Raw genomic sequence first — 27,234 nt, forward strand, 5'->3', positions numbered from 1 at the left:
TGGAGGCCGTGAGACAGAGACCGTACAGAACATCCCCATCCTAAACATTAAAGACCCTATCGACAAATAAACTTAGTAGCCAATAACGAGACACTCCATAGGGCAGTGGCCAATTGGAAATGGCTGTTGAGTAGTGATGGTGGGAGAAGAAAAAAACCCCAATAAAGTTACATATCAGGATATTATTTGACGATATATCATTTTGTTTTGACAATATTGCAATATTATTTTTGTTCTAGTTGGCTGTACCTGCACCAAACTATTTTTCCTTCATAGCGTGTTCTCCATCTTCTTTTTAAATAGGGAGACAATTTATTTTTAGCACTTTTATTTCCATTACTGGTCAAAACGTTTCTAACGCCTTTCTACTGTCCCTCTGAAGCAAACATACGTATGGTGAGCAATATGTTTGGAACATCGAATAGCAATAAAATCACAATACATATCGTATCGGCAACTAAGTATTGTGACAATGTCGTATTTTCAGGTTCCCTGGCAATTGCCAGCCCTACTGTTGAGTGAGGTTAACTACCTGGCCAGCTCTGACTGAAAAGTGGGCTCTGAACAAACTCATATTTTATAGGAATTTAAGTAGGGATGCAGCGATATGCACTATTTTCCTTAAAAAAAAAAACGATACCGATATTTAACATTTTAGCGGCCTTTTAAGAATTCTAGTACAGTTAAATAGTTGAACACACACACACACACACACACACACACACACACACACACACACACACACACACAGACCAAAAAGTTATTTTGTTGGCATTTACGTATGTCCCTATTACCAGCAAAACATAATCAACATCTATTTCTTTCACTTACTTGCTGTGCTGTTTCGTTGTTTATTTGTTCAGTCTCAATGAGGATTTCATCATACATGTCAAGCAGTGAAGTTTCAGGTCTGTCTGTCCGTGGCCTCTCGTCCTCGGTGCGCACTGTCACTGTGTCTGTTTCCATCTTGTCCAGCTGTGTCTAACATTTCACATAAACCCTGTTTCTTGTCTTCGTCGAAGTAGCGATCCTTGTACCTAGCATCGAGCATGGTGGCGACTCAGTAAAGAGGCTCTGAGAGAATTCCACTGAATCGCTTGTTCACAGCCTCTTGTAGAGCACTTTTGTAAGTTTTAACCCCGCGGTCTGTGTCGGAAGTTTTGTTGAGCAGGTGTTTCAATGCCATGACAGAGGGTATCACGTCTGCTGCAGACACAGTTGATGAGCTTATTTCTCCAGTCAGTTGTTCGAATGGAGCTAGGAGTGTGTTCGTGTTTCCAAGTTTCAAACATGTTCTCAAAAGCTATTGAAATGGCAGCAGCGGTATGAGAACCAGCACATTGTTGAGCATGCAATACGTCTTTCCTCAGTACAAAATCCTCGTTGACCCTCTGTGCTGTCAGACTCAGCATTCTCATGGGGCTGACATCCCTGATCCAAATGTCAGTCGTGAAGCTAATAGCAGTGACGCCCATAGCAAGTGGCTCATGGATGTGCGTTTCAACAATACTTTGTAACTCTGGTAGGGCAACATCTGAAAAATAGTGCCTACTTGGTAGTGGGGCTCGAGGTCCTCAACTAGTCGGCGAAAGCCAACATCATCCACGACAGAGAACGGTTGATTGTCAAGGGCAATGAATTCCATTATCTTGGCGTTAATGGATTTCACCTTTGAGTTGTCTTGCTGAAATTTTCTTACTCGACTTAAACTTGTTTAGTTGTTGGAAGTGTGCGCTTAGTATTTTTCTGATTTTGTTCTATGTAGATCTGTATTTGTCATGGCGTCATTACGTCATCTACCTACGTTATATAGGTACGCAGCTTTGACATCGGTTTTGCACATCGGCATTAAACTAGACATCTGGCTGATGTTGCCATTTTTTAGCTAATATCGTCCGATTCCGATATGCTTACTGACATATCGTGCATCCCCAAATTTAAGAATTCAGTTGTGTAAACTCGTGAAAACTTGTGAACTCGCTCCACAGTATGATGACAAATTCTTTAACACAAGCTGAGTTGAACCCTCAAACATTTTCTCATTCCCCCTCCTTGAGAAGAAGAATATTTTTTATTTTATTTTATTTAACCTTTATTTAACCAGGTAGACAAGTTGAGAACAAGTTCTCATTTACAATTGCGACCTGGCCAAGATAAAGCAAAGCAGTTCGACAACATACAACAACACAGAGTTACACAAACATACAGTCAATAATACAGTAGAAAAATACGTCTATATATAATGTGAGCAAATGAGGTGAGATAAGGGAGGTATAGGCAAAAAAAGGCCATGGTGGCAAAGTAAATACAATATAGCAAGTAAAACACTGGAATGGTTGATTTGTAGTAGAAGAAAGTGCAAAGTAGAAATAGAAATAATGGGGTGCAAAGGAGCAAAATAAATAAAATAAATAAATACAGTAGGGGAAGAGGTAGTTGTTTGGGCTAAATTATAGATGGGCTATGTACAGGTGCAGTGATCTGTGAGCTGCTCTGACAGCTAGGTGAGGGAGATAAGTGTTTCCAGTTTCAGAGATTTTTGTAGTTCGTTCCAGCCATTGCCAGCAGAGAACTGGAAGGAGAGACGGCCAAAGGAGGAATTGGCTTTGGGGGTGACCAGAGAGATATACCTGCTGGAGCGCGTGCTACAGGTGGGTGCTGCTATGGTGACCAGTGAACTGAGATAAGGGGGGACTTTACTTAGCAGGGTCTTGTAGATGACCTGGAGCCAGTGGGTTTGGCGACGAGTATGAAGCGAGGGCCAGCCAACGAGAGCGTACAGGTCGCAGTGGTGGGTAGTATATGGGGCTTTGGTGACAAAACGGATGGCACTGTGATAGACTGCATCCAGTTTATTGAGTAGGGTATTGGAGGCTATTTTGTAAATGACATCGCCGAAGTCGAGGATCAGTAGGATGGTCAGATTTACAAGGGTATGTTTGGCAGCATGAGTGAAGGATGCTTCTTGCGAAATAGGAAGCCAATTCTAGATTTAACTTTGGATTGGAGATGTTTGATGTGAGTCTGGAAGGAGAGTTTACAGTCTAACCAGACACCTAGGTATTTATAGTTGTCCACATATTCTAAGTCAGAACCGTCCAGAGTAGTGATGCTGGACGGGCGGGCAGGTGCAGGCAGCGATCGGTTGAAGAGCATGCATTTAGTTTTACTTGTATTTAAGAGCAGTTGGAGGCCACGGAAGGAGAGTTGTATGGCATTGAAGCTTGTCTGGAGGGTTGTTAACACAGTGTCCAAAGAAGGGCCAGAAGTATACAGAATGGTGTCGCCTGCGTAGAGGTGGATCAGAAACTCACCAGCAGCAAGAGCGACATCATTGATGTATACAGAGAAGAGAGTCGGCCCAAGAATTGAACCCTGTGGCACCCCCATAGAGACTGCCAGATGTGCGGACAACAGGCCCTCTGATTTGACATACCGAACTCTATCAGAGAAGTAGTTGGTGAACCAGGTGAGGCAATCATTTGAGAAACCAAGGCTGTTGAGTCTGCCAATAAGAATGTTGTGATTGAAAAAGTCGAAAGCCTTGGCCAGGTCGATGAATACGGCTGCACAGTAATGTCTCTTATCGATGGCGGTTATGATATCGTTTAGGACCTTGAGCGTGGCTGAGGTGCACCCATGACCAGGTCTGAAACCAGATTGCATAGCGGAGAAGGTGCGGTGGGATTCGAAATGGTCGGTGATCTGTTTGTTAACTTGGCTTTCGAAGACCTTAGAAAGGCAGGGTAGAATAGATATAGGTCTGTAGCAGTTTGGGTCTAGAGTGTCTCCCCCTTTGAAGAGGGGGATGACCGCGGCAGCTTTCCAATCTATGGGAATCTCAGACGATACGAAAGAGAGGTTGAACAGGCTAGTAATAGGGGTTGCAACAATTTCGGCAGATAATTTTAGTAAGAGAGGGTCCAGATTGTCTAGCCAGGATGATTTGTAGGGGTCCAAATTTAAGAGTGATGGAGGGAGTAATCCAATCCCCCTGGCCTTCTGCAAGTCTGAATGGTATGTTTCAGACAAAGGCTTTGGGGAAAAATTACTGTGCTTATCGACTTGCCAAAGCTTTCAGCGCAACATGTTCCTCAGGACAATGGGTTTCTTTTGACAAGCTTGCTTTTGGTAGAGGGGAAGTCTAAAGTCGCACCAGTCAACACTTGCCCGGGTCTGCATCTGAACTCCACCCTTTGGATATACAACAAGTAGATAGAGAAAGGAGAGTGGCTTCAGCTCACATTCTCTCCAGTTTTGGCACAGGAATGAATAGACCTAATTACAAGGTTATGAGCATCTATACCTGGGGGGCAACACTGTACACCTTAACAATGCAGAAGTGGTGTCATGGTATTCTCCACTATTCATCTCTTTTTAGCTCCAAGAGTCATCAGAGCAGGGGAGAAAGTGAATTATATGGGCATCCCGCCTGCAGCTTGAATACTACACTAACGGCACTGGGGTAGTCAGTCAACTTGGTGTTTTGAAAAGTCCTTTTTGACAATCAAATAAATGGTTCCAATTCTTCAATGTGAAGCATGATAATGACAAAAACATACAACAAAACCAGGGAACGGTCTGCATGGTCTAAGTAAATGAATCACACATCCAGACAGGCCTCTCTAAACACAATAGGTGCACCACACAATTTGCAAATTCCAAGAGGACTGTGCAGTGATTGAGTGGCAATGTCAAATCAGGAATGTTTTCTTTGGAATTTATTTGACACAGTTCCAATGAAACATTAAATGGGAATCTATAGCCCTCAGAATTCCTGAATTCCAAATCATCGCCCCTTCGTAATTCCTTATTTGAATATTTGACTGAACCCGAAGGTGTTGAGCATTCCAGGCCATCCATCAGACCCCTGTCCCATCCTGCAACGTGTCTTCCAGTCATCAAGGTGACCTCAAGGTCATCCAAGATAATGTCAACCTAGGCTTTTTCAATCAGAGTCCTAGTTCATATTGCATTAGTGCATTTAATGTCCATTAGCTAAAGTATGAGCACACAACTACACCACAGTACATGTATCAATGACCAACATGTGCATGTTAGCAAGAATTCACACAGCTGTTACAGTAGAAACATTTGCGAATCCTATTACCGAAATCTTATAGGAAAAAGTACTGGAACTTTTCATGTGCTTGGAGAGTGCAGGGAAAGTGTGAGGCTGGACACTAATGCAGTCTGCAAAGCACCCTCCACTCATGGGACAGGGCACATCCTACCCCCATATTCTCCGGCTGCAGAACAGATGAGAGGGTTCAGAGCCCGCATCCCATCTGGAGATATGGATGTCACAGGTAGTTCTCAAAGTTGGGATCTAGCCACATGAACAGCACCTGTGGTGGTCTAAAAGATACCAAGTCCAGGAAACAATTGAAAACAGCACTTCAACCCAGGCACTCATTCCTGGTATTTGTATAATTTTGAAGCTTGTCTGTGAAGCTCAAAACCATTGAGATCCAGGAATGCATTGAGCAAGCAACGGTTTGTGATGACATTCATTAACACCAACTCATTTATTGTTTTTCCTTCTCCATCTGTCAGGGCAAGATAAAGTATGGGGAGAAATGAACGTGCAAACAGATGGTGCAAAACATACCCGTTAGTGTCTAACATACCAGGAAAGGGTGGGAGGGCTGTAACTTGGTGTTTAACATCAGATGAGAGGGACAGTGGAACTGCCATGGGAGTTGGTCTCCACGGTAATGAGTGTATTGGAACCTAGAAAGATAAACACTTCAGAAGTAGAATGGGTGGGTGTGGCAGAGACGGGCATGGATGTGTATTAGACTGCACACAGACCAAAATAAATCAGTATCCAAGAAACTTTCAAGCTTTCAACAAAAAGCTAAATATTTCGAAGAAAGAAAAAACAACCCATTGCCCTAGCAAACATTAAGGGACCTTCATTTAATCAGAGAGAGTTTCACCAGTAAAATGTCTATTTAGTTTTACTGAGAGCCTCTTTATGGTTTATTGATTTATTTTCACAGCTTGTTACCTGTGAAATGCATACCTGAAAACAATCAAAACACATTGCAGATTCTGTAATATTCAGTAATATTATCACTTGGTTTCCCCTTACACATTCACAGGAATCAGTCTGTGTTGAGACTACGGTGTCTTCATTTCTAATTTGAACATGAGTGTGTTTCTGAATAGGACAGTCTATTGAGGAAACCCATGAGTGCACTCTAGGAATGATGCCATGCCGTTGCTACAGTATCATTGTCTCAGACACAGGTTGCTGCTCCAGTCAATATAACTCACCGTACTGTTGTATACTGTACTGTAGATACTGATCAACACAAGAAGAGAGGAACAAAACCACCAACTGATTTTAAGTGTCTTTCACTTCTCTCACTATACTGTTACTGAATGTTGACATTTCAGGGCATTCTCTCAGGTTTTATCCCAGTCCAAGACCTTTTCATCTCCCCTGAAATCCCAGTGACCCTCATAATGGTTGACCATGTCTTGTTAAGGTCATTGTTATCATGTAGGGCAATGTGTAAAGGGCAACACAACACCAGAGTTGCACTGACTAGGCCATTTAAGTGCTTGTAAAAAAACTTGTTAAGATTTTTGCAGAGCTTGGTCTATCCTGGCCATTGGCTGAAGGCTGTCACGATGCTGACCCCAGAAGCATGTTCATTTCAGTGTGTTGCTCTTCAGGGACCTAGTAAAACCATGACCACTGGCAGACAGGCCGTACCAGTCCAGGGGGCCCCTGCCATACTGTGTGACAGCATATTCCCTCCCTCACTCCCGTCTGTGCCCCTTCCAGTTGCTTGCCGTCCTGTCAGGTCAATATAAAGACATTTCCCTCAACTTAACCACAAACTACTCAGATTGTTGCAAATTTATTAAGAATAATAAACAGAAATACGTTATTTAAGTATTGAGACCCTTTGCTATGAGACTCGAAATTGAGCTCAGGTGCATCCTGTTTCCATTGATCATCCTTGAGATGTTTCTACAACTTGATTGGAGTCCACCAGTGTTAAATTCAATTGATTGGACATGATTTGGAAAGGCACACACCTGTCTATATAAAAGTGTATGTCAGAGCAAAAGCCAAGCTATGAGGTCAAAGGAATTGTTTGTAGAGCTCTGAGACAGTATTGTGTCGAGGCACAGATCTGGGAAGGGTACCAAATAACTTCTGCAGCATTGAATGTCCCCAAGAACACTGTAGCCTCAATCATTCTTAAATGGAAGAAGTTTGGAACCACCAAAACTCTTCCTAGAGCTGGCCCCCGGCCAGAGAAGGAGCTTGGCCAGGGAGGTGATCAAGAACCCAATGTTCCCTCTGCAGAGCTCCAGAGTTCTTCTGTGCAGAAGGGGGAAACTTCCAGAAGGACAACCATCTCTGCAGCATTCCACCAATCAGGCCTTTATGGTAGAATGGCCAGATGGAAGCCACTCTTCAGTAAAAAGGCACATGACAGCCGACTTGGAGTTTGCCAAAAGGCACCAAAAGGACTCTCAGACTATAAGAAACAAGATTATCTGGTCTGATGAAACCAACTCTTTGGCCTGAATGCCAAAGCATCACGTCTGGATAAAACCTGGCACCATCCCTAAGGTGAAGCGTGGTGGTGACAGCTTCATGCTGTGGGGATGTTTTTCAGCAGCAGGAACTGGAAGACTAGTCAGGATCAAGGTAAAGATGAACAGAGAAAAATACAGAGAGATCATTGATGAAAACCTTCTCCAGTGCTCTCAGGACTTCAGACTTGGGCAAAGGTTCACCTTCCAACAGGACAACGACCCTAAGCACACAGCCAAGACAACGCAGGAGTGGCTTTGGGACAAGTCTCTGAATGTCCTTCAGCGGCCCAGCCAGAGCCCGGACTTGAACCTGATCAAACATCTCTGGAGAGACCTGAAAATAGTTGTGCTGCGACACTCCCCATTCAACCTGACAGAGCTGAGAGGATCTGCTGAGAAGAATGGGAGAAAGGGTAATGGGCCCTTGTAGAGGAGCCATTTGGTATGTCCAGCCTAAATGACTTTATCAGAGCTCCAGCAAAACAAGCAAAGCGTCTCAGTGATGCAGTTTATCACCTCCATCCATCTTCACAGAACCCCATGTCACAAACACACACAGTTCTACACACAGACACACACATAAATACACACACTCGAACTTGCGCACACACAAACACCCAAGCATATAGTGAAAAACCCTTGTTAAAATTCCTTGTTGGGGGACTGTTTTGATTAAAATGACACAGTGCCGGGCTACACCATGAAAAGGGACCAGTCAATGATGAAGCCCCCCCACAAGCCAAAACACCTCCAGGGCCTTTAACGGGCCTTCAGCTGCTGGCCGCTTTGCTAAACCCTGCCTGTCATGACCCTACTGACAGCACGTGACTTGCCCAACTGAGCAGGGACTTCAACACAATCAATCAGCCTCAAGTAAAAAGGAGCTTAGGGGGTTTAACGTGTCCTGACAGAGACACGGGAGGAATTTCCGAGCTAGGACATGGTTCACGTGAGGAAACCGAAGAAGGAAAAACAAAAAACAATGCCAAGATGTACTTGTGCTGCTTCCTCTGGCTGTCCACCATTGGAGTGAAGTTCAGTTTGTTCAGTTTGTTTGTCAAGTCTTTAACCTCAGGGCCTTCATCAATCAAGATCAGTCAAAAGCAGTAAAGATAGTGATCAGCACATGTACATCTGACTGGAGGACATTTATAAACATGTCGCTAGTCGTTAATTTTATGTTATTAACAAACTAGCATGTTGAATGTATATTTCGGCAACCACGCAACACCTTGCTGGTCAACCCCGGTTATTCCTCACTTTGAATAAGAAATGAATAATCTAAATATCATTGGAACATGTGATTATTTGCAGTAAAAACTGGACTGTTAATTGCCTCGCTAGTGATAGAATAAAGATAAATAACATGTTTCAGAATTATAGTTTAGGATGACACTTGTAAAGATGATGAGGAGTCCAACATCATAGCTGAAAACTCTGTAGAATGTTAGCTGATCCCACCTGTAGTCCCATCCAATAATAACCTTGGGGCAGACTAAAGAGGAACATGAATGGCATGTTTAACCCTAAAGGGGCAGGGGGAGAGTGGTGTGTTTATTTTACCATTTAGCGCACAATGATGTCACATAATGGTCAGCTGGACAATGGACCTGAGTGTATGTCGGGAGAAAACGTTTTGTGCTGTTGTACTGTGGGTCAAAACGGGAATGTGTGTATGAGAGAATCTAAGGGCATATGTGTTTAACCAGCATGAAACAACATTGCATCATCTGGCATCTATTTTGCAGAACACAAGCACCACATTAAGGCAGTTACACATGTCACAGCTGCTCTAGTTAAAACCAGCCTCCTGGCCCCCAATTGTCTTTTTTTAAATGATGAATTACAATATATTGATAGTTTTAGGAACTCCCAGAGGGCATAGTGGTGCCACGTGAAGTCAGAGCCTAGTATTAGGCACAAATCTGCAGTAGGCTTGGCTCTGTCAGCCTGCCAGAGCTGGAGCACCTCACCAAACTCTAGCCAAGTGTTTTTCTTGGACACCTGGGCTGGGCTCCCCCTTATTGACTGTAAGTGGAAAGACAATGTGGCTATACACAGTGTGGCTATTCTCTCAAGGAGCCAACTCCTTGAGAGAGAAAGAGAGAAAAAGAGAAGCAAGAAGAGAAAGTTTCCGCGTGAATGAGAAATTGAAAGATCAAAAGACTAGAAGGAAAGAAACTAAAGATTGGAACACACAGACACAGGGAGAGACAGTCCGAGACAGGCCCCTGAAGAGGGCATCACCTGAGACACCAGGTGCATTTCGTCTTTACATTTTTTCCCAGAGCGTTATTACCGAGTTACGGCTTTGGTTGCTACCACACTGTTTGGAATCAACAAGAACTGGGTGGACCTCTGAATTGGCAGGTGTGTAACATTTACGAGTCTGCAAAATAACTTACAAAGATATTAGAAGGGATAAATGGACACAATAGCAGCATGTCAACACTTCCATCACGGCAGAACCGCGAACAAAAGGTTAAGACTAATATGGGATCATTAAATCACCCTTATCACATTGCTCACCTCTTTTTTGTTACAATCTGGCATGTGTTTTGTGGGCTGCGCACTGATGTTGGGGCAACAAACATGGCCTCAGGACTGAACCCTGTGGTACACCCTCTATTTCTCCAACAGCACACCAACCATTTGAAAAAAGTATTGCTCTGTACAGAACCAACCCACACAATCTAGCATCTCTTTCCATTTCTCCTGTACAAAGATCATGGCCCAGGTTCTGGTCCAGCATATGGCCTGTGCCCATTGGACTACTCCTGATTGTGTTCACACAGGGTTGACATCAGCGGTGATCCAGTGTGTTCACACTGGTGAAGTGTGTTAGGGGTGTGTGCCTCCGACCGGCTCAGCTGGTAATAGGCTCCAGACACACTCTCAACAAAGCTGCGGCTTGGATCGTGTTTCATTGGATGCAGCTGCGTGGTTATGTATCTGGCATTATATTGGCAATGACATAAGCTCGACCTGCCGGCAAAGCGTGAGTATCTCGCAGACGTGGTCGGTGCCGCTCCTCTGATCTAGTCGTCTGTGGCGACATGGAGATGACTATGCGCTAGACAAGTGCTGAAAGCGTGCGGACCGGATGAGATCGCAAAGTCTTCAGATCATGCAGGTCAATGCACTCACACAGACGGCGCTAAGTGGAGGACAAAACTATATCCTCCTCTTTGAGGAACAGCTTGCAATCATTTTCCCTCGCTAACTTTGCCAGACAGAAAACATTGTTAGTGTGAGACTCAAACACTGCTGTATACTGCAAAATCCAGACGTTCAGTTTATGGAGGTGCACGAGTTCTGGTCTGATAATCTCATAATGACGTAGGGTGCGCTGTTCTAAGGGGAAGTTTTGGGTGGGGGGGTTAATGTGAAAGTCAGGGCATCCTGTCTGAAAGGTAATTGTGTGTGACAAAGGGCTATAGATAGAGCTGGTAACTGGAGGTTCATAATGCACATGGGGCTGCCCTGCCCATTGTGTTAACACACACCAGCCGCCAGAGAAAGTCCTGGCCCTCTCACTGGCTGGGCTCCATTAACACACTAAATCAGAGAGGCCAAAAGGTCAGTCAAATCGTTTCCACCTCTAAAGTGGAGGTGATGGTAAGGGTGCACGGGGCCTTAACAGGTTTTTCTAGGAATGAAAGGGTATTGCCCAAATGAAGAAGATTGAATGATGCTCTGTTGCTAATGTTGACTGAGTGAATACAATCTCATCTTTTTCAACAACAGATGTTCTACATTCTGAGCGTTGCAGTATGCTCTTATGATAAATATCACTGAGGTTCAAAGTAATGGAGTGAGGATGTTGGTATTCCAGACACAGTAATGGGGCGAGGGTGCTGGTATTCCAGACACAGTAATGGGGCGAGGGTGCTGGTATTCCAGACACAGTAATGGGGCGAGGGTGCTGGTATTCCAGACACAGTAATCGGGCGAGGGTGCTGGTATTCCAGACACAGTAATGGGGCGAGGGTGCTGGTATTACAGACACAGTAATGGGGCGAGGGTGCTGGTATTACAGACACAGTAATGGGGCGAGGGTGCTGGTATTACAGACACAGTAATGGGGCGAGGGTGCTGGTATTCCAGACACGATGAGGAGTCAGATATCACAGCTTGAAACTGGCTAGGTACAGACACCGAGTCGTGTCAGAGATAACAGCCTGTTTTTGATACTTTATTCTTCAGATTGAGCAACTACACTGTTCCTCTTTGCTCTACCCTGTCAAGCCAAACCAGGGCTGGCCACTGTAGGAACTTTGATTTAAAAGCCATCAAATAAATGAAGGCAATTTATCAACCCCGGTCGAACAGACTGCATTCGTGTAATTTATCATAGTTGGAGAGAGTTCAAATATGCTGGGATGATGTATTGTATCTCCCTGCACGCTATGGCGACGTCTCATTGGTGCTGTCGCCACCAAAGTTCAACACAACCAACGCAATTACAGTGCAGACGGCAATATGACATCACCGCCACCGCAAGCGCATTGCTGTGGGTTTAGTCACTTTTACAATGTCAAAGGCTATGAAAATAACTCCTCAGCTCCCACCCCACCGAGCCTCTTTATTCGTGCGGGATAAACTTACATTAGGTCATTGAGCTCAACTAGCGCTTCGGCTTTCTCTGATACTTTTAATGGGCTGGTCGTCATTCTTAGTATCAACAGAATTAACAAAGCCCCAGGTGAGCAAAGGTATTTTTATTACAGGGTATAATAGTAATAAAATGTAAATAACTGAGTAACCACCTCACAAGGCTTGATTATGCAGCTGCCTAGAGGACTATTATCTTAACATTACATAATCACCAGTCTATTCAATGAAAATTGTCACTGTTTAAAGAAGGCTTTCACGCTCTGCCGTCCGCAACGACTCCAGGGACTCCTCTCAAAACATACAGTGAAAACATTCAACTCTGAACATGGGGCTGGATTCAATCAACACACCCCAGGTTTTGTCTGTCACTATGAAACTCTAATTTGAGCCCTTAGCTTGGTCTCCTTTCTCAGACAACTCTTTTTGGTCCCTTATGTGGCTACAGACCTAAAGATAACTGAGGAAATGTGATAATAGTGAATTTGGAAAACAATCCTATAGAATCCAGACGTGACATGTTTGATCATTTGGCCAAGTACCCCATCTGTTAACTGGACAATAACAGATTAAACATGGTTAGAAAGAAAACCTGTAAAATATCTCAAACTGATTTAAAGGACCACAACGGGAGAAACACCAATGAATCTCCAGTATGACGAACTATGGGTAGTTCCGTCACTGATATTGTAGACTATTTCAACAGCTTTCTACAGCCCCAACTGTCAATGACCTCTGATCCCCAGGGAGTGCTCTAATAATACAGTACTACTCAGATCCTCTGACTCTACAGCACCATTAGTCTTATGGTCATTACTGAGAGAGCAAATAAACAGTTACAGTATCACAAAGCTATGCCAATGTGTATAAGGTCAAGATAGAAAAGTGACACATTGAGCCTGCCCTATGGCACTCCCGGTAGGCTGTGGTTTATCAACATTAAGCCTCAGATTGGATTGCAGGCACAACTAAGAGCATTCCCAAGGGATTTTCCTCATTGCCAGTGAGCAAGTACGATTTGCCCCACCAAACACCTGTGGACGTGTTCTACAGATGTAAGTTCAAACACTAACTGAAAACATGAAAATCACTTGTTTGCTTGAATGTAATCATCATGTGTCAAATATGTGCAAACAGCATGTCCCTCATCATGCACGTGGTGGAAAGCAGTTACATCCCTGTGCTTTGTGTTGAGTATCCATGTGAGGTTGCCAACCACATTCAGTGCTGTGACTGTTGACAAGTGTCTTGATTTCACCCTGTGCCAAAAGCTCTTAAAATGGAGGTTGAAGTTGAGCACAAGCACATGATTCAAGAGAGAGGTTGCACCAAAGACAAGAAGAGATAGGGGGTTGTGCACCACGGGGAGGACTGTTGACAATGATAAATGAGAGACTCTCAATTTACTTTCAAACATCCCCATTCTGCATTATTTTTAGACAGCCTCCTCGCTTACGGTAATAAATAAGATTGATAGTGGAGTTGTGGTGGGCAAGAAGTTCACATTCACAAGATAATCTATTAGGGCCAGGATCTATTAACCTAGCTGGATTGACCAGTTGATGGACAGGCTCAAATTGGATGCTGTCATTGGTATGGGTAGGCTACTTCAGATTCAGAAGGCATCTAATAACATCATTTTGAAAGATAATGCTGTCAACAAAGTATAGTGTGAGGCAGGGAATTAGCTAGAAGTAGACATATCAGATAAAACGGTGCCAGTCAGGGAATCAGTCCATGGAGAGTTCATTATTGTTGCCAATGAATCTGGCAGATTAGCAGTGAGTGTGCTCTGGCTCTAAGGCTGCGTTTACCCAGGCAGACCCAATTCTGATATTTTTTCCACTTATTAGTCTTTTGACCAATCACATGAGATATTTTCACATCATATCTTTTTCAGAGCTGATCTGACTGGTCAAAAGACCAATTAGTGAAACAAATATCAGAATCGGGCTGCCTTTGTAAACGCAGCCTAAGAAGCATTCTATGCTGAAGGCAGCACATAATAGGTGGGGACCAGTACTTCATGACGTGTAGTGCTGGTCAGGGATGTTTCAGAAAAGAGTACAGTACATCTGACTCGTGGAATAATTTAGAGTAGAAGATTTACTTTAATATAATTGTTCCGTGAAAGAAAATCACGTAACATAAAGGAAAAGCACCCGCTTCAGAAAATTAATTAAACAACAGCGATCCACGAGGCGAAGAAATTAGATGACAAGCTTGTCGAATTGACTCAACCTATTTCGTTGAATATAATGGCATAATTGTGAAATCAATGTAATGGCATACAGTAGGCTAGGCTAAGCGATAGACTAAGTTGATTTAGCAGCAGGAGTGCGAATTAAATATCAAAAGCATATAGACATAATGGCTTTATGGCCAGGTTTACATATGCACTCAATACACATTATTTCAGCAAGTCACCGGTCGTTCCTTACCTGTTAGCATTCCCGACCCTGACTCGCCCGCAGAGTCTGTCCATTCATCATCAACGGAGGCAGCGCTGCTATTGAAGAGCCACATTAGACAACATGCCCACTTTATCACCCAGGTTAACATTGTCCTTCAATATCAAAAAGTCTTAAAATGTTCAAAACAATTAACGTTGAACAATAATGGTAATGAAATGCGTCCTCATGTGGATGGGATGCGGAGAAAGCAACATCCAAACGCACTATGCATATTTGGTAAAGTCAACGTTTTTCCGCTCACTCAAAACGTCTCACTTATAAATCAGTGAAGATATTATAACTTCAGTTAAGACACAAATAGGTATTTTCCATGAATAGAACATTAGCTGACTTGTTTTGAAGATATCTCTCCATAAGCATCTGTGTGTTGCAATTGCAACCTCTCCACGGTCTCTCTTTCAGGACCAACTCACCGCAAGTACTCCACAGCTCCCCGCCCACCCCTGAGATCCAAGCCAATGAAACCCCTCTTTGGTCCACACCTCACAAACTGTCTATAGCTGTGACAACAGACTCACTAGGCTAATGGGAGACAGACAGCTCCTCTGGCTAGTTTGTCAGGAAGAATTCAGATACACTTGGGGCAGGTGGTTAATGGGGCTCAGCCACTTCTGAGAATGACTGCAAAGGCTTGATGAAAATACAGATGTATTCAAATCTAATTATTAACTAATAAGCAAGCCCCTTCATATGCCACTCTTAGTATAAAGACATCCACACCAAAACAGATCACCATCAAGCAGGTGAATATATCACCAAGAAATATGCCAACTCATTGGCTTCAATCATGTTCATATATCTTTATTCAAGGACTTCTATTCATACAAAATGTAATGGCAGAAATAACTGTAGGATTGACAGTCATAGGCCTATAACATATCAGGCAGCAAAGGACCCAGTTGCTCCAGAACGGAACCTTCAAATATAGTTCAATACTTTCGTTGAAATGTTATTCAAGCTCTTTGTCTTTCCAGAAACGAAGACATATGCATTAAAGATCTCCAGAAAATACAACCAGTGAACAGATTGTTTATCTTCATACACTACATTCTTTATACAATGTCTTTTTTTGCACATGCACGTACTTTTCATAACATGCAAACATGACATGTCCAGGGAATACAGCCACCGGAAAACTGGATGAGGTATGCCTAAACTGGTGTGGTTTTAAAATTGGCAGCCTACTTAATGGGAGGGTGGGGTGAGTGAGTGAGTGAGGTTTAAATGATGGGTCTGTTCACAGATCTAGGGGTACACACTCATTTTATCCCCCACTATGACACCATATTGGGACACAGAAGCCAAAGGAAGATTCCTGCAATCCTACAAATAGCCATGTTCACATTTAATAACTTCAATTCAAAGTCTAATATTTCACCTTTGACGATCCATCAAATAGATTGCACAATATATCTGACTCTAGAAAACAAAATAAATGCTATTTCTGATTTAGTACAATAAAAACTAACATTTGTACATCTGGGTGGTTCTATCAGAGTACATGCAAATCGACTTGCTGAACTCAAAATACCCTGTTTGACATAATTCAATTTAGAACCATTGTGCCTTCATTAATGCATTTTCAACATACATTATATACTACATTTACATTTTACAAATCTTTGTTAATAAATCTTATGTAAAATTTGGTAAAAAATCATGCTAAAGCCTGAAGCTGGAGACCCCAGAGGGTAAAGCTACAGGGCAGATGAGAATTCGTCCCAAAGTGTCATCTTGTTGCATAGCCCTACTTTAAAGAGTCAACACTCAACACAACCCTTCAATACCTGTGAACACACAAGGTTGTAGGCTATATATCAGTAAGTGAAACCCTTCACACGACCCTGCTTTCAGGAGAAATATATTTGGAAGAAAACAAACCCATGAGATATTGGCAAAAGTGGCAGAATTCATTAGCATACTGTACATTTACTCTACTTTATCTGAAAGATATGGAGGCATACATTTGAATATATTGTTGATATCGATAAGAACATGTAAAGTGAAACTTTCCTTGTTGGAAGGAATCACAAAGGGCACTTTTTCCCTTGGAACCACTTTTCCTTACATCTCACTCTGGCAGTGCTGTATATTTTTGGAAGAGAAAGGCAAAAGCTCTGTATACACCCTTAAGCAAAAGTACAGGCAACTTTGACAAGTTCAAGACCCTGGCATGCATTACATTGCTTTCTTTGGATCTGTAGTTCTGACCTACTTATAACTTCTATATTGTACATAATCATATTGTACATATTTACCAAAAACCTTTCCCTCCTTGGAGATTCAAAGAAAAGGCTTTGTTCATTCCAAACCAGCAATTCATACTGTAGTCCTTAAATTATGTAAACCTCTCTTTGCTTTTCAACTATATACATTTCTACTCATATGCATAACCGTTATTATATACCTCATATACTGTATACCTCATATCATACGTTCCACCCTCTCCTCTCCAGTGTTGATACATCAAAAGTCAGGCTGCATTATAGCTTTACAATAACACATCTTTAATGATAGGCACTTGGTATTCAGCCACTAGAGCAATACGTTAGAAACAGCTGACCTACCCAACTACACTCATCATGTACACTAGGTACAACTCACAAAATAATGAACATCCTGAAAAGATATTCCATCTAATGTTATAGTTCCATAGAAAATATATTAGAAACTTCAGTCCTGTGTTTTTTGTTGTTGTAGAGAAATGGTTCAACATGTCATGGGTTACATGGAAAAACAGCAGCAATACTAGACCTACTTAACCATATACTATCCTTATGTATGTTTCTGTAATACCTATAGAAGCCCAAAGCTTGTGTAAAAAGAGTAAAAGAGATACTAGATTTTCTGCAGAGAGGGAGGGGATTTGAGTGGTAATGCACTGTTATCACCACTTGTGCCTCCTGGTTCCTCTCATTTTACTTCCAGACCCTGCAGACACATGAAAGGAAAACACACAGCATACGCAGTAGATCACCTGCTGGGTGTCAAAGAACATTGGCTATTCATTGTGTAGAAAATTGCGGCCGATGGTCTGTGGTCAGAGGCGATAGGCCACCAGCTGCTTTTAGCCGTATGACAGCACAGTGTGTTTTGTCATTTAGACAGCAATAGTATGCAGCCCCATTTTAAAACTGGAATATAGGGTGAAATAAATATTTTTCTGCTCAATCCTGCAGAGAAACACTGTTTAAAGTCTTAGTTGTTTTCCCCCACAGACAGTAGGAAGACATTTTGGCTTTTTTTTCATCTAATAAAACCAATAAAATACTCGAGGGATTTCACATGTCCTCTGAACTATGCACACTATCGAAATAAGCTTTAATTTCAGTGCAAGAAAGGAATTGAGAAAATGTCATAGCAGGTGTCCTTTGTCCTTTAGTGTCCTTTGTGTAGAAAAGAGAAAACATCACAAAAAATGGGAATGATTTTCCTTTTCAGAGTACTTTTTCAATGTTTTACACATCTTGGAACATTCCCCTCACCCTTGGCCACCTAAGAGCACACAGGAACTGACAAAACTGTACTGTCATCTGTACAAAAGATGAGCGAGTTCATCAACGTTCAAGCTAAAACGCTTCCAGATATGTGGAGGGGGGTGTTAGCTAAACCACGCTATGCTACACTAGCACCAGTCATCCTCTTCCTTCTCACGGAAACTCCCAGTCCCTCTGGGGCTGGAGCTTGAAACGGCATTGACCCCAAGAGTGAAGTGGTACCCGTTTGGGATCCCACCCCGACCCTGTGGGGCAGGTGCAGATGAGGGCCCAGCAGCCCCATGGAAGGCTGAGGCAATGATCCTAGGGGAGTGGCTCCCTCCATGGTTGCTCACAGCATCCTGGAAGTCGTCAGGCTCCTCAGGGAGTCTGCGTGGAGGGGCGTTCCGTGGACAGGGGCTCAGGTTTGGGTCTGAGCCAATGAGGGTGACGGGTATGGGGGGTGATTCCAGCATGGCGTTACGTTCCGAGAGTCCACGACTGAGAAAGGACTGGTGCCCCGTGGCACAAAACTGCATGGGCAAGGAGTTTCCAGTCTTGTAGGCCACGGCGGGGCGGGGGGTCAGGGGGGTCTGGGGGAGCTGTCTGCGCCCACGGCAGGATGGGCTAGATCCAAAGGTCAGGACCACTTGGCTGCCTTTACTCATCCCGATACTCTGCAGGAGACAGAAAACAAAGCAGAGAGTCATAGCGATGAAGTGATAGACAGGATATCATCCCCCCCCTAACCTAAATCATCTCACCCCAAAGCAGCACTAACATCTCTCCCCCAAGCACCAGGGCTCTAGGGCCACTCACCTGCTTGAAGAAGCCTAGGTCGTGGGTCTCTCCAGGGGAGGTGGAGCGGCTGGGGCCAGCTGACTTGGTGTGGCAGTGCTCCCTGCCTACATAGCGCTCACAGGAGTAGTAACGCTTCGTCACCCCGGCTGCAGAGTGGTGCCTCCTCTCATGAGACCGGCCACGGTCACGCTCCCTCGCCCGCTCCCTGATCAAGCCCTCCAAAGGAGGGTCAACAGGCGAACCTGGGGCACACACACACACAGTATTAGGGACTGATGTAACATACAGGCATGTGAAGTATGTGCATGTGCATCCCTCAGACCAAATGAAAAGGAATAAAGACAAAACATCAGAAAATTATTTCTGCTGACCTTTCAATTTTCTTCCAAATTCCAATGTCTGATGAAAACCACAACGACAGAACAGAACAGCTTCAAGTGGCTGTTTTTCACTCTTCATGTGTCAGAGCCCTGTCCTGGTGTGTCTGTCCCAGAGGAATGTATCGCTTTCTCTGCATCTCCCTCCCTCTCGCTCTACCTCTCTGTCTTCATCTCTACCTCCCGCCTTCCCTGTCCTCTCTCCCTCCCCTCTCTGCCCTGCCAAAAGGTGTCCACAAATCCCCCTGACTGGGCCTGCCCAATAAAGCCCAGCTGCTGCTGGCCTCTAACGCTAACACAAAACCACCCTGCGCCCCTGGCACTACCCTCCACCTACACTACACCATGACCACAGACTGATCTCTATTGCAGATCACCTCCGTGTCATTATCAGTGGACGGCTGACTAGCCAGCCCAGCCAGCCCACCAGTTCCATGGATCTTGTTTCTGCTTCTTCGAGGTCATGGCTAGGTTCCAATTAGCACCCTATTCCCTGTGTAGTGCACTACTGTTGACCATAGGTCCCTATGGGACCTGGTCAAAAGTAGTGCACTATATGGTGATCAGGGTGTAATTTCTGACATGACGTCATACAGCGCAAACAGGGACTGAGGGGTGCCATCATAGTCTCTGAGCCATGTGAAATGGTACGGTATAGGTGTGGTTGTCTATCAATTGGGTTAGTATGGGTTTGAGTGTGTATTGATGACCTTTGACCTATGTGAGAAAACATGGACTACACTGTCTTACTATCTAGGTCTGTGCCCAAACAATTTGAGCTTCTACTTTTAAAAATCCACCTTTCCAGAAACAAGTCTCTCATCGTTGCCACTTGCTATAGACCACCTTCTGCCCCCAGCTGTGCCCAGGACACCACATGTGAATTGATTGCCCCCCATCTATCTTCAGAGCTCATGCTGTTAGGTGACCTAAACTGAGACATGCTTATCACCCCGGCCATCCTACAATTTAAGCTTGATGCCCTCAATCTCACACAAATTATCAATGAACCTACGAGGTACAACCCCAAATCCATAAAAACAGGCACCCTCATAGATATTACCCTAACCAACCTGCCCTCCAAATACACCTCTGCTGTCTTCAACCAGGATCTCAGCGATCACTGCCTCATTGCCCGTAATGGGTCTGCGGTCAAACGACCACCCCCATCACTGTCAAACGCTCCTTAAAATACTTCAGTGAGCAAGCCTTTCTAATCGACCTGGCCCGGGTATCCTGGAAGGATATTGACCTCATTCCGTCAGTAGAAGATGCCTGGTTACTCTTTAAAAGTGCTTTCATCGCCATCTTAAATAAGCATGCCCGGTTCAAAAAAATTAGAACAAGGAACAGATATAGCCCGTGGTTCACTCCAGATCTGACTGCCCTTGACAAGCACAAAAACATCCTGTGGTGTACTGCATTAGCATCAAATAGCCCCCGCGATATGCAACTTTTCAGGGAAGTCAAGAACCATTATGCACAGGCAGTTAGGAAAGCAAAGGCTAGATTTTTCAAACAGAAATTTGCATCCTGCAGCACAAACTCCAAAAAGTTCTGGGACACTGTAAAGTCCATGGAGAATAAGAGCACCTCCTCCCAGCTGCCCACTGCACTGAGGCTAGGAAACACTGTCACCACCGATAAATCCACGAATTGAGAATTTCAATAAGCATTTTTCTACGGCTGGCCATGCTTTCCACCTGGATACCCCTACCCTGGTCAACAGCCCTGCACCCCTCACAGCAACTTGCCCAAGCCTCCCCTATTTCTCCTTCACCCAAATCCAGATAGATGATGTTCTGAAAGAGTTGCAAAATCTGGACCCCTACAAATCAGCTGGGCTAGACAATCTGGACCCTCTATTTTTAAAATGATCAGCCAAAATTGTTGCAACCCATTATTACTAGCCTGTTCAACCTCTCTTTCATATTCTCTGAGATCCCCAAAGATCGGAAAGATCGGCCGCGGTCATCCCCCTGTTTAAAGGGGGAGGCGCTCTAGAGCCAAACTGCTACAGACCTATATCTATCCTACCCTGCCTTTCTAAGGTCTTCGAAAGCCAAGTTAACAAACAGATCACCGACCATTTTGAATCCCACCGTACCTTCTTCGCTATGCAATCTGGTTTCCGAGCTGGTCATGGGTGCACCTCAGCCACGCTCAAGGTCCTAAATAATATCATAACCTCCATCGATAAGAGACAATACTATGAAGCTGTATTAATAAAGACCTGGCCAAGGCTTTCGACTCTTGTCAATCACCAAATTCTTATTGGCAGACTCAACAGCCTTGGTTTCTCAAATGACTGCCTCGCCTGGTTCACCAACTACCTCTCAGACAGGGTTCAGCGTGTCAAATCGGAGGGCCTGTTGTCCGGACCTCTGGCAGTCTCTCTATGGGGGTGCCACAGGGTTCAATTCTCAGGCCGACTCTTTTCTCTGTATACATCAATGATGTCGCTCTTGCTGCTGGTGATTCTCTGATCCACCTCTAAGCAGACGATACCATTCTGTATACTTCTGGCCCTTCTTTGGACACTGTGTTAACTCACCTCCAGACAAGCTTCAATGTCATAGAACTATCCTTCCATGGCCTTCAACTGCTCTTAAATGCAAGTAAAACTAAATGCATGCTCTTCAACCGATCGCTACCAGCACCTGCCCGCACGTCCAGCATCACTACTCTGGACGGTTCTGACTTAGAATATGTGGACATTTACAAATACCTAGGTGTCTGGTTAGACAGTAAACTCTCCTGCCAGACTCACATTAAGAATCTCCAATCCAAAATTAAATCTAGAATCGGCTTCCTATTTCGCAACAAAGAATCTTTCACTTATGCTGGCAAACACACCCTCGTAAAACTGACTATCCTACCGATCCTTGACTTCGGCGACGTCATTTACAAACTAGCCTCCAACACTCTACTCAACAAATTGGATGCAATCTATCACAGTGCCATCCGTTTTGTCACCAAAGCCCCATATACTACTCAGCACTGCGACCTGTATGCTCTCGCTGGCTGGCCCTCACTTCATATTCGTCGCCAAACCCACTGGCTCCAGGTCATCTATAAGTCCTTGCTAGGTAAAGCCCCGCCTTATCTCAGCTCACTGGGCACCATAGCAGCACCCACCCGTAGCACGCGCTCCAGCAGGTATATTTCACTGGTCACCCCCAAAGCCAATGCCTCCTTTGGCCGTCTTTCCTTCCAGTTCTCTGCTGCCAATGACTGGAACGAATTGCAAAAATCACTGAAGCTGGAGACTCATATCTCCCACATTAACTTTAAGCACCAGCTGTCAGAGCAGCTCACAGATCACTGCACCTGTACATAGCCCATCCAACTACCTCATCCCCATACTGTTATTTTTATCTCCTTTGCACCCCACTATCTCTACTTGCACATCTATCACTCCAGTGTTTAATTGCTAAACTGTAATTATTTCGCCACAATGGCCTATTTATTGCCTTACGTCCCTTATCTTACCTTATTTGCACACACTGTATATATACTTTTCTATTGTGTTATTGACTGTATGTTTGTTTATTCCATGTGTAACTCTGTGTTGCTGTATGTGTCGCACTGCTTTACTTTATCTTGGCCAGGTCGCAGTTGTAAATGAGAACTTGTCCTCAGCTGGCCTACCTTTTCGCCGTGACTCCTCCCCCCCCCCCCCCCCCCCCGCGCTACTTTTTAGTAGCCTACCGAAGCGCTAACAACTTGGAGTTATTTGGACATCAATTATGAACTTTGTTGAAAGAAACCACATTTGTAGTGAACCTGGGATTCCTGGAAGTGCCAATGGATGAAGATAATCAAAGGTAAGGGAATATTGACAATAGTAATTTTGATATTACATGGTTACAAGATGGTGCTAACCTGTATAGCCTAGCCTATTGTTCTTAGCACAGCACCCGGTTTATTGCAAATTGTGATTTCCCAGTAAAGTTATTTTGAAATCTGGCAATGCAGTAGCATTTACGAAATGTTAAACTATGAATATTTGAATGACAATAATATAATTTACCAATGTTATCGAATAGTAATTTTGTGATTTGTAACGTTGTTCACCGGAAGCATTTGAGAGAGAAAAAAAAATCTGATTTTCACCGCTTCGGTAAAATGGTGTTTTTGGATATAAATATGAACTTGATGGAACAAAAAATGCATGTATTGTGTAACATAATGTCTTAGGAGTGTCATCTGAGGAAGATTGTCAAAGGTTGGTGCATAATTCTAGCTGGTTATCCGCTTTTGGTGACGCCTGTCTTTGAATTGACAAAACATTACACACAGCTATTTTCAATGTACTCTCCTAACATAACCTAACTTTATGCTTTCGCCGTAAAGCCTCTTTGAAATCGGACAATGTGGTTGGATTTAGGAGATGTTTATCTTTCAAATTGTGAGAAATAGTTGATTGTTTGAGAAATTGAAATTATTAGATTCTTGCAGTTTTAAATTTCCCGCCATGGTCTCTTGACAATGAATCCCAATACCGGGATAAGATCCCCAACAGGTTAAATAAAGGTGAAATAAAGAAATACAAAAAAAACCTCTTGGCTGCTGAGGCCCATGTTCTGTGGGGCCCAGGCTGCCAGATATATTCTCCACTAGAAAGTTTTTTTTAGCCTCACTCAGTCACAGCCTGTACATGAGACGTGCTAATTTCACATCGTACACAGTTTGTAGAGTGGCCGCCCCGTCGCCCATAAGGGGAGCTACTACTGGAGCAGCTTAGCCAACATTTTATAACTACCGTTTTTGAGGCCATAGAACAAAGAAGAACGGCAAATACAAATCAAAAATCTAATCCCCACAAAGCAGATTTTCCTCGGGGAGCTCATAAGTCTCTTTGCTAGTCAGATGGAAAACTTGACACGCAAAATCCCTGGCTCAAGTCCTTTGGGAAGCGCAACAGAGAAACCCCTTTCCTTCATAACCCGATCAGGCCCTTAATCCGATAAGGAATTTATGCTACTATGCAAAGGCGTCCAAGTGATTTGGAACAAGAGCTAGGGCTCTTTCGCTGCCTCTGAGAACGAAAGGTTTCCTTACTCTATTTCTGTATGAATTCATAGTTCAACAACCTGGACTGCTTGGGTTCCACAGTGAGTGAGATATCTTTGAGTGTGTGTAAGTTGCTGCATGACCATGTGAAACAAGTCTGTGTGTGTACGTGTGCACATGCATGCATCATGTGTGTACCCCTCTCACATGCTGTACTAGAAGGCTGAACGCTGGTTGCCCTGTCAAGTGACTTCTGCTTCTTGTCCCTGCGTCTGTGACAGCGGTGGTGGTGATGGTGGTGGGGCCTGTCCTGGGCTTGACCTGGGGCTGAGGAGGCCTGGGCTTGGGCCTGGCTGGGCCGCTCCAGGGTGTAGTCTCTCAGACTCATCTCCTGGGGGCACTGGGAAGCCAACGTGGACGCCGACCGCCTGATAGGACTGATGTCAGCAATAGGCTGAGAGGAGCGAGCAAAGAGGAAGAACAGTGAGTGGAGGAATACAAGATGGAGGGCTAGCTACCATAGTAGTGTAGCGTTAGAGTGTTATTTTATACAGCACAACCAAGCACTACTGGACTGGAGCACCAAGCGCCAAACTGTTCACTAGACACTGTACAGACGAGGAAGTACGATCGACCGGTGGACACCACTCTCTGGGCTTGAGACCGACGTTCAACCTTTTCAGAAACAGATGTTGAGGAGACATTTCTGACTGAAACACTCCGCGATTTCCACTCACTATATTTAATCTTGAACACATCACTAATGATTGGCGTAGCACCCTTTGAATCCCAAATCAACCCCTTTGCCCCTATCCCTAGGGCCTAGGCACATGATATAGATCCGAAAGGATACGGTAGGTATAATCAATATGGTAAGGATATGGTAATGACTCTACCTTGCCCCTGGCTCCTGGCTAGCTCGGGTCCAGGACATTATGTGAGGCTTGCTGACGTTGTAGGAAGGCTCAGCATCAGCAACCCGCATGTAATGCCCTGGACCAGAGCTATAGGTCTTTGACACACTAAGTGGCAATATACTGGCACCATACCATATTCACCATACTACCTAAATCTATCACATTTTTGTGATACACACAGGTGCATAGGGGCTAAGCGGTAGGGTCTGATTTGGGGTTGGGCGTACATAATGTTTGGCTTGTGTTGATAAAACTTGTCATATGCTAGCAGGATACACTGCTAGTGAAGAATAAGCAGGGTGTTGACATTTCCCATGACATATTTCACACCTTGACAAGCTCTGATTTTTCTGTGTTTGAAAGAAGCTTGATTAACATGGCAAAAGACAACATGATGAACTTTAAGACTGCTGGAAATGAATGAACAGCTTCTATCAATGTGGTCCATTAGTAGTAAGTACATAATTACAGATTTCTAAAACACTTCAATACTGAACATCAGGGTGATACTGTAGTTGCTTAATAGGAAATGTCTCCACCCTGCCAGATTCTTATCTGACCGAATAGCTCTGCCTGTACTGGAGGTACAGTAACTGAGCTGGTAGCCTGGAACACTAACTACATTATCACCCCCTCTGTTGGTCACAGCCTGGGTGACTCCCTGCCATAGTTGACCCATAACGCTGAATAGTCTCCTGGAAAAAGCATGTGAGTATTCCCAATATAAAAGTCCTATTCATTTTCCAGTTCTAAGTTTAGTTCTTACTCCATTGTTGAATCGGTATCGCCACAAGTCAACTGACAGATATTATAGATCATAACCAAATTGATTATTGAGGTATACACTCTGTTGTGCTTGTTCCAAGAGTTCCTATCACACAGTCCTGGCCAGTAACTTCAGTCAGTGGATTGTTCAACAACAACAACATATGGAAATAAAGAGAGAACAGTACAGTCATGTCAGTAGGAGAGTAGGAAAATAGCAGTCGCTGCTTACATTAAAACATTAACACACCACCCACTGAAACAACACAAACACTAATTCTCACAAATATCAAATGATGTCACTTCATGGCAAGGAAGCAGAAAATGGCGTACCATGTATGTATGTGGGGAACTTTCAAAGTACTAAAACACTGAACAATATTCGTACTGTGGGTGACGTGGCTCTTGAATACTCACACCAATATGGGCTTTAACTAATGTCTAAAGAGTGTCAGACAGATAGTGATCAATGCTCCCTCTAATTTTTTTAGGCACTGAGCAAATTTCAGGTCTGCTGAGCGTAAACTTTATGAAAACTTTGTGAAAACATTGTGAAATTGTGAAAATTCCTTCGTAACTTCCGGCGTGTGCTTACTGTGAACAAAGGCTGTACCCACTTTAAGTTAGTTTTAACAGTGGCCAAGTAGGCTACTGTGGCTATTTGATCATAATGTAGGCCTACCAGAGTGGCCTACCATCAAAAACAATGGAGAAAATGCATCCCATAACATTTTAACATGGAAATAGCTGTATTATTATTCAGCCTACAGTAGCAGCCAATGTGTGGTGTTCAATGTAGGAGTTTTGAAAAAAAACATACAGGGCTTGACATGAACCTGTTTATCCACTTATCCTTTAGACAAGGAGGTGACTGAAAATGTTGTGTTGTTTGATGCAAGAAACCATTTTACAATATAAAATGCATTATTATTCCCATACCACGAAATTATGCTCCCCTCTGCCTATTGGCTACTTCAAGCCTATCTCAAAATACAACACTTCTCCTTTAAGACAAAAAAAAAGCTCTTTACCTGACTCACTTTTCAAAGATGTCTAGAAATGTATACGTTTAAGAAGCAATCACTCCTCTATTACTGACTACAAATGATCTATAACTGGGTTAATAACTCACTAACTAGCAATGGATATGAACAAATGTGCACATGTGACTACATGCAGCTCTCGATTTTATCTCAAAACAACCGCATCTACTCACAACCTCTCATGC

The 27,234-nt window shown here is 43.7% G+C and overlaps 2 protein-coding genes across 4 annotated transcripts in view; both read right to left on the reverse strand.

Annotated features, from left to right (window-relative positions):
- Positions 1-15,073, reverse strand: part of LOC106567252 (uncharacterized) — a 157,589-nt gene extending 142,516 nt beyond the window's left edge. Inside the window, exon 1 of the mRNA XM_014136323.3 lies at positions 14,622-15,073. Within this exon, the coding sequence (XP_013991798.2) occupies positions 14,622-14,742 (121 nt within the window). The 5' untranslated portion in view covers positions 14,743-15,073. The remainder of the gene's footprint in view (positions 1-14,621) is intronic.
- Positions 15,074-15,439: 366 nt separating this feature from the next.
- The window catches only part of LOC106567450 (voltage-dependent N-type calcium channel subunit alpha-1B), a 225,761-nt gene continuing 213,966 nt past the window's right edge, over positions 15,440-27,234 (reverse strand). For all 3 annotated transcript variants that reach the window (XM_082955416.1, XM_082955417.1, XM_082955415.1), the window contains 3 exons: positions 24,532-24,778; positions 18,950-19,173; positions 15,440-18,807 (listed from right to left, as the gene is read on the reverse strand). In XM_082955416.1, the coding sequence (XP_082811542.1) occupies positions 18,280-18,807; positions 18,950-19,173; positions 24,532-24,778 (999 nt within the window). In that variant the 3' untranslated portion in view covers positions 15,440-18,279. The remainder of the gene's footprint in view (positions 18,808-18,949; positions 19,174-24,531; positions 24,779-27,234) is intronic.

Source organism: Salmo salar, chromosome 01, assembly GCF_965601325.2.
Source record: "Salmo salar chromosome 01, fSalSal1, whole genome shotgun sequence".
In the NCBI taxonomy this organism is placed as follows: Eukaryota; Metazoa; Chordata; class Actinopteri; order Salmoniformes; family Salmonidae; genus Salmo; species Salmo salar.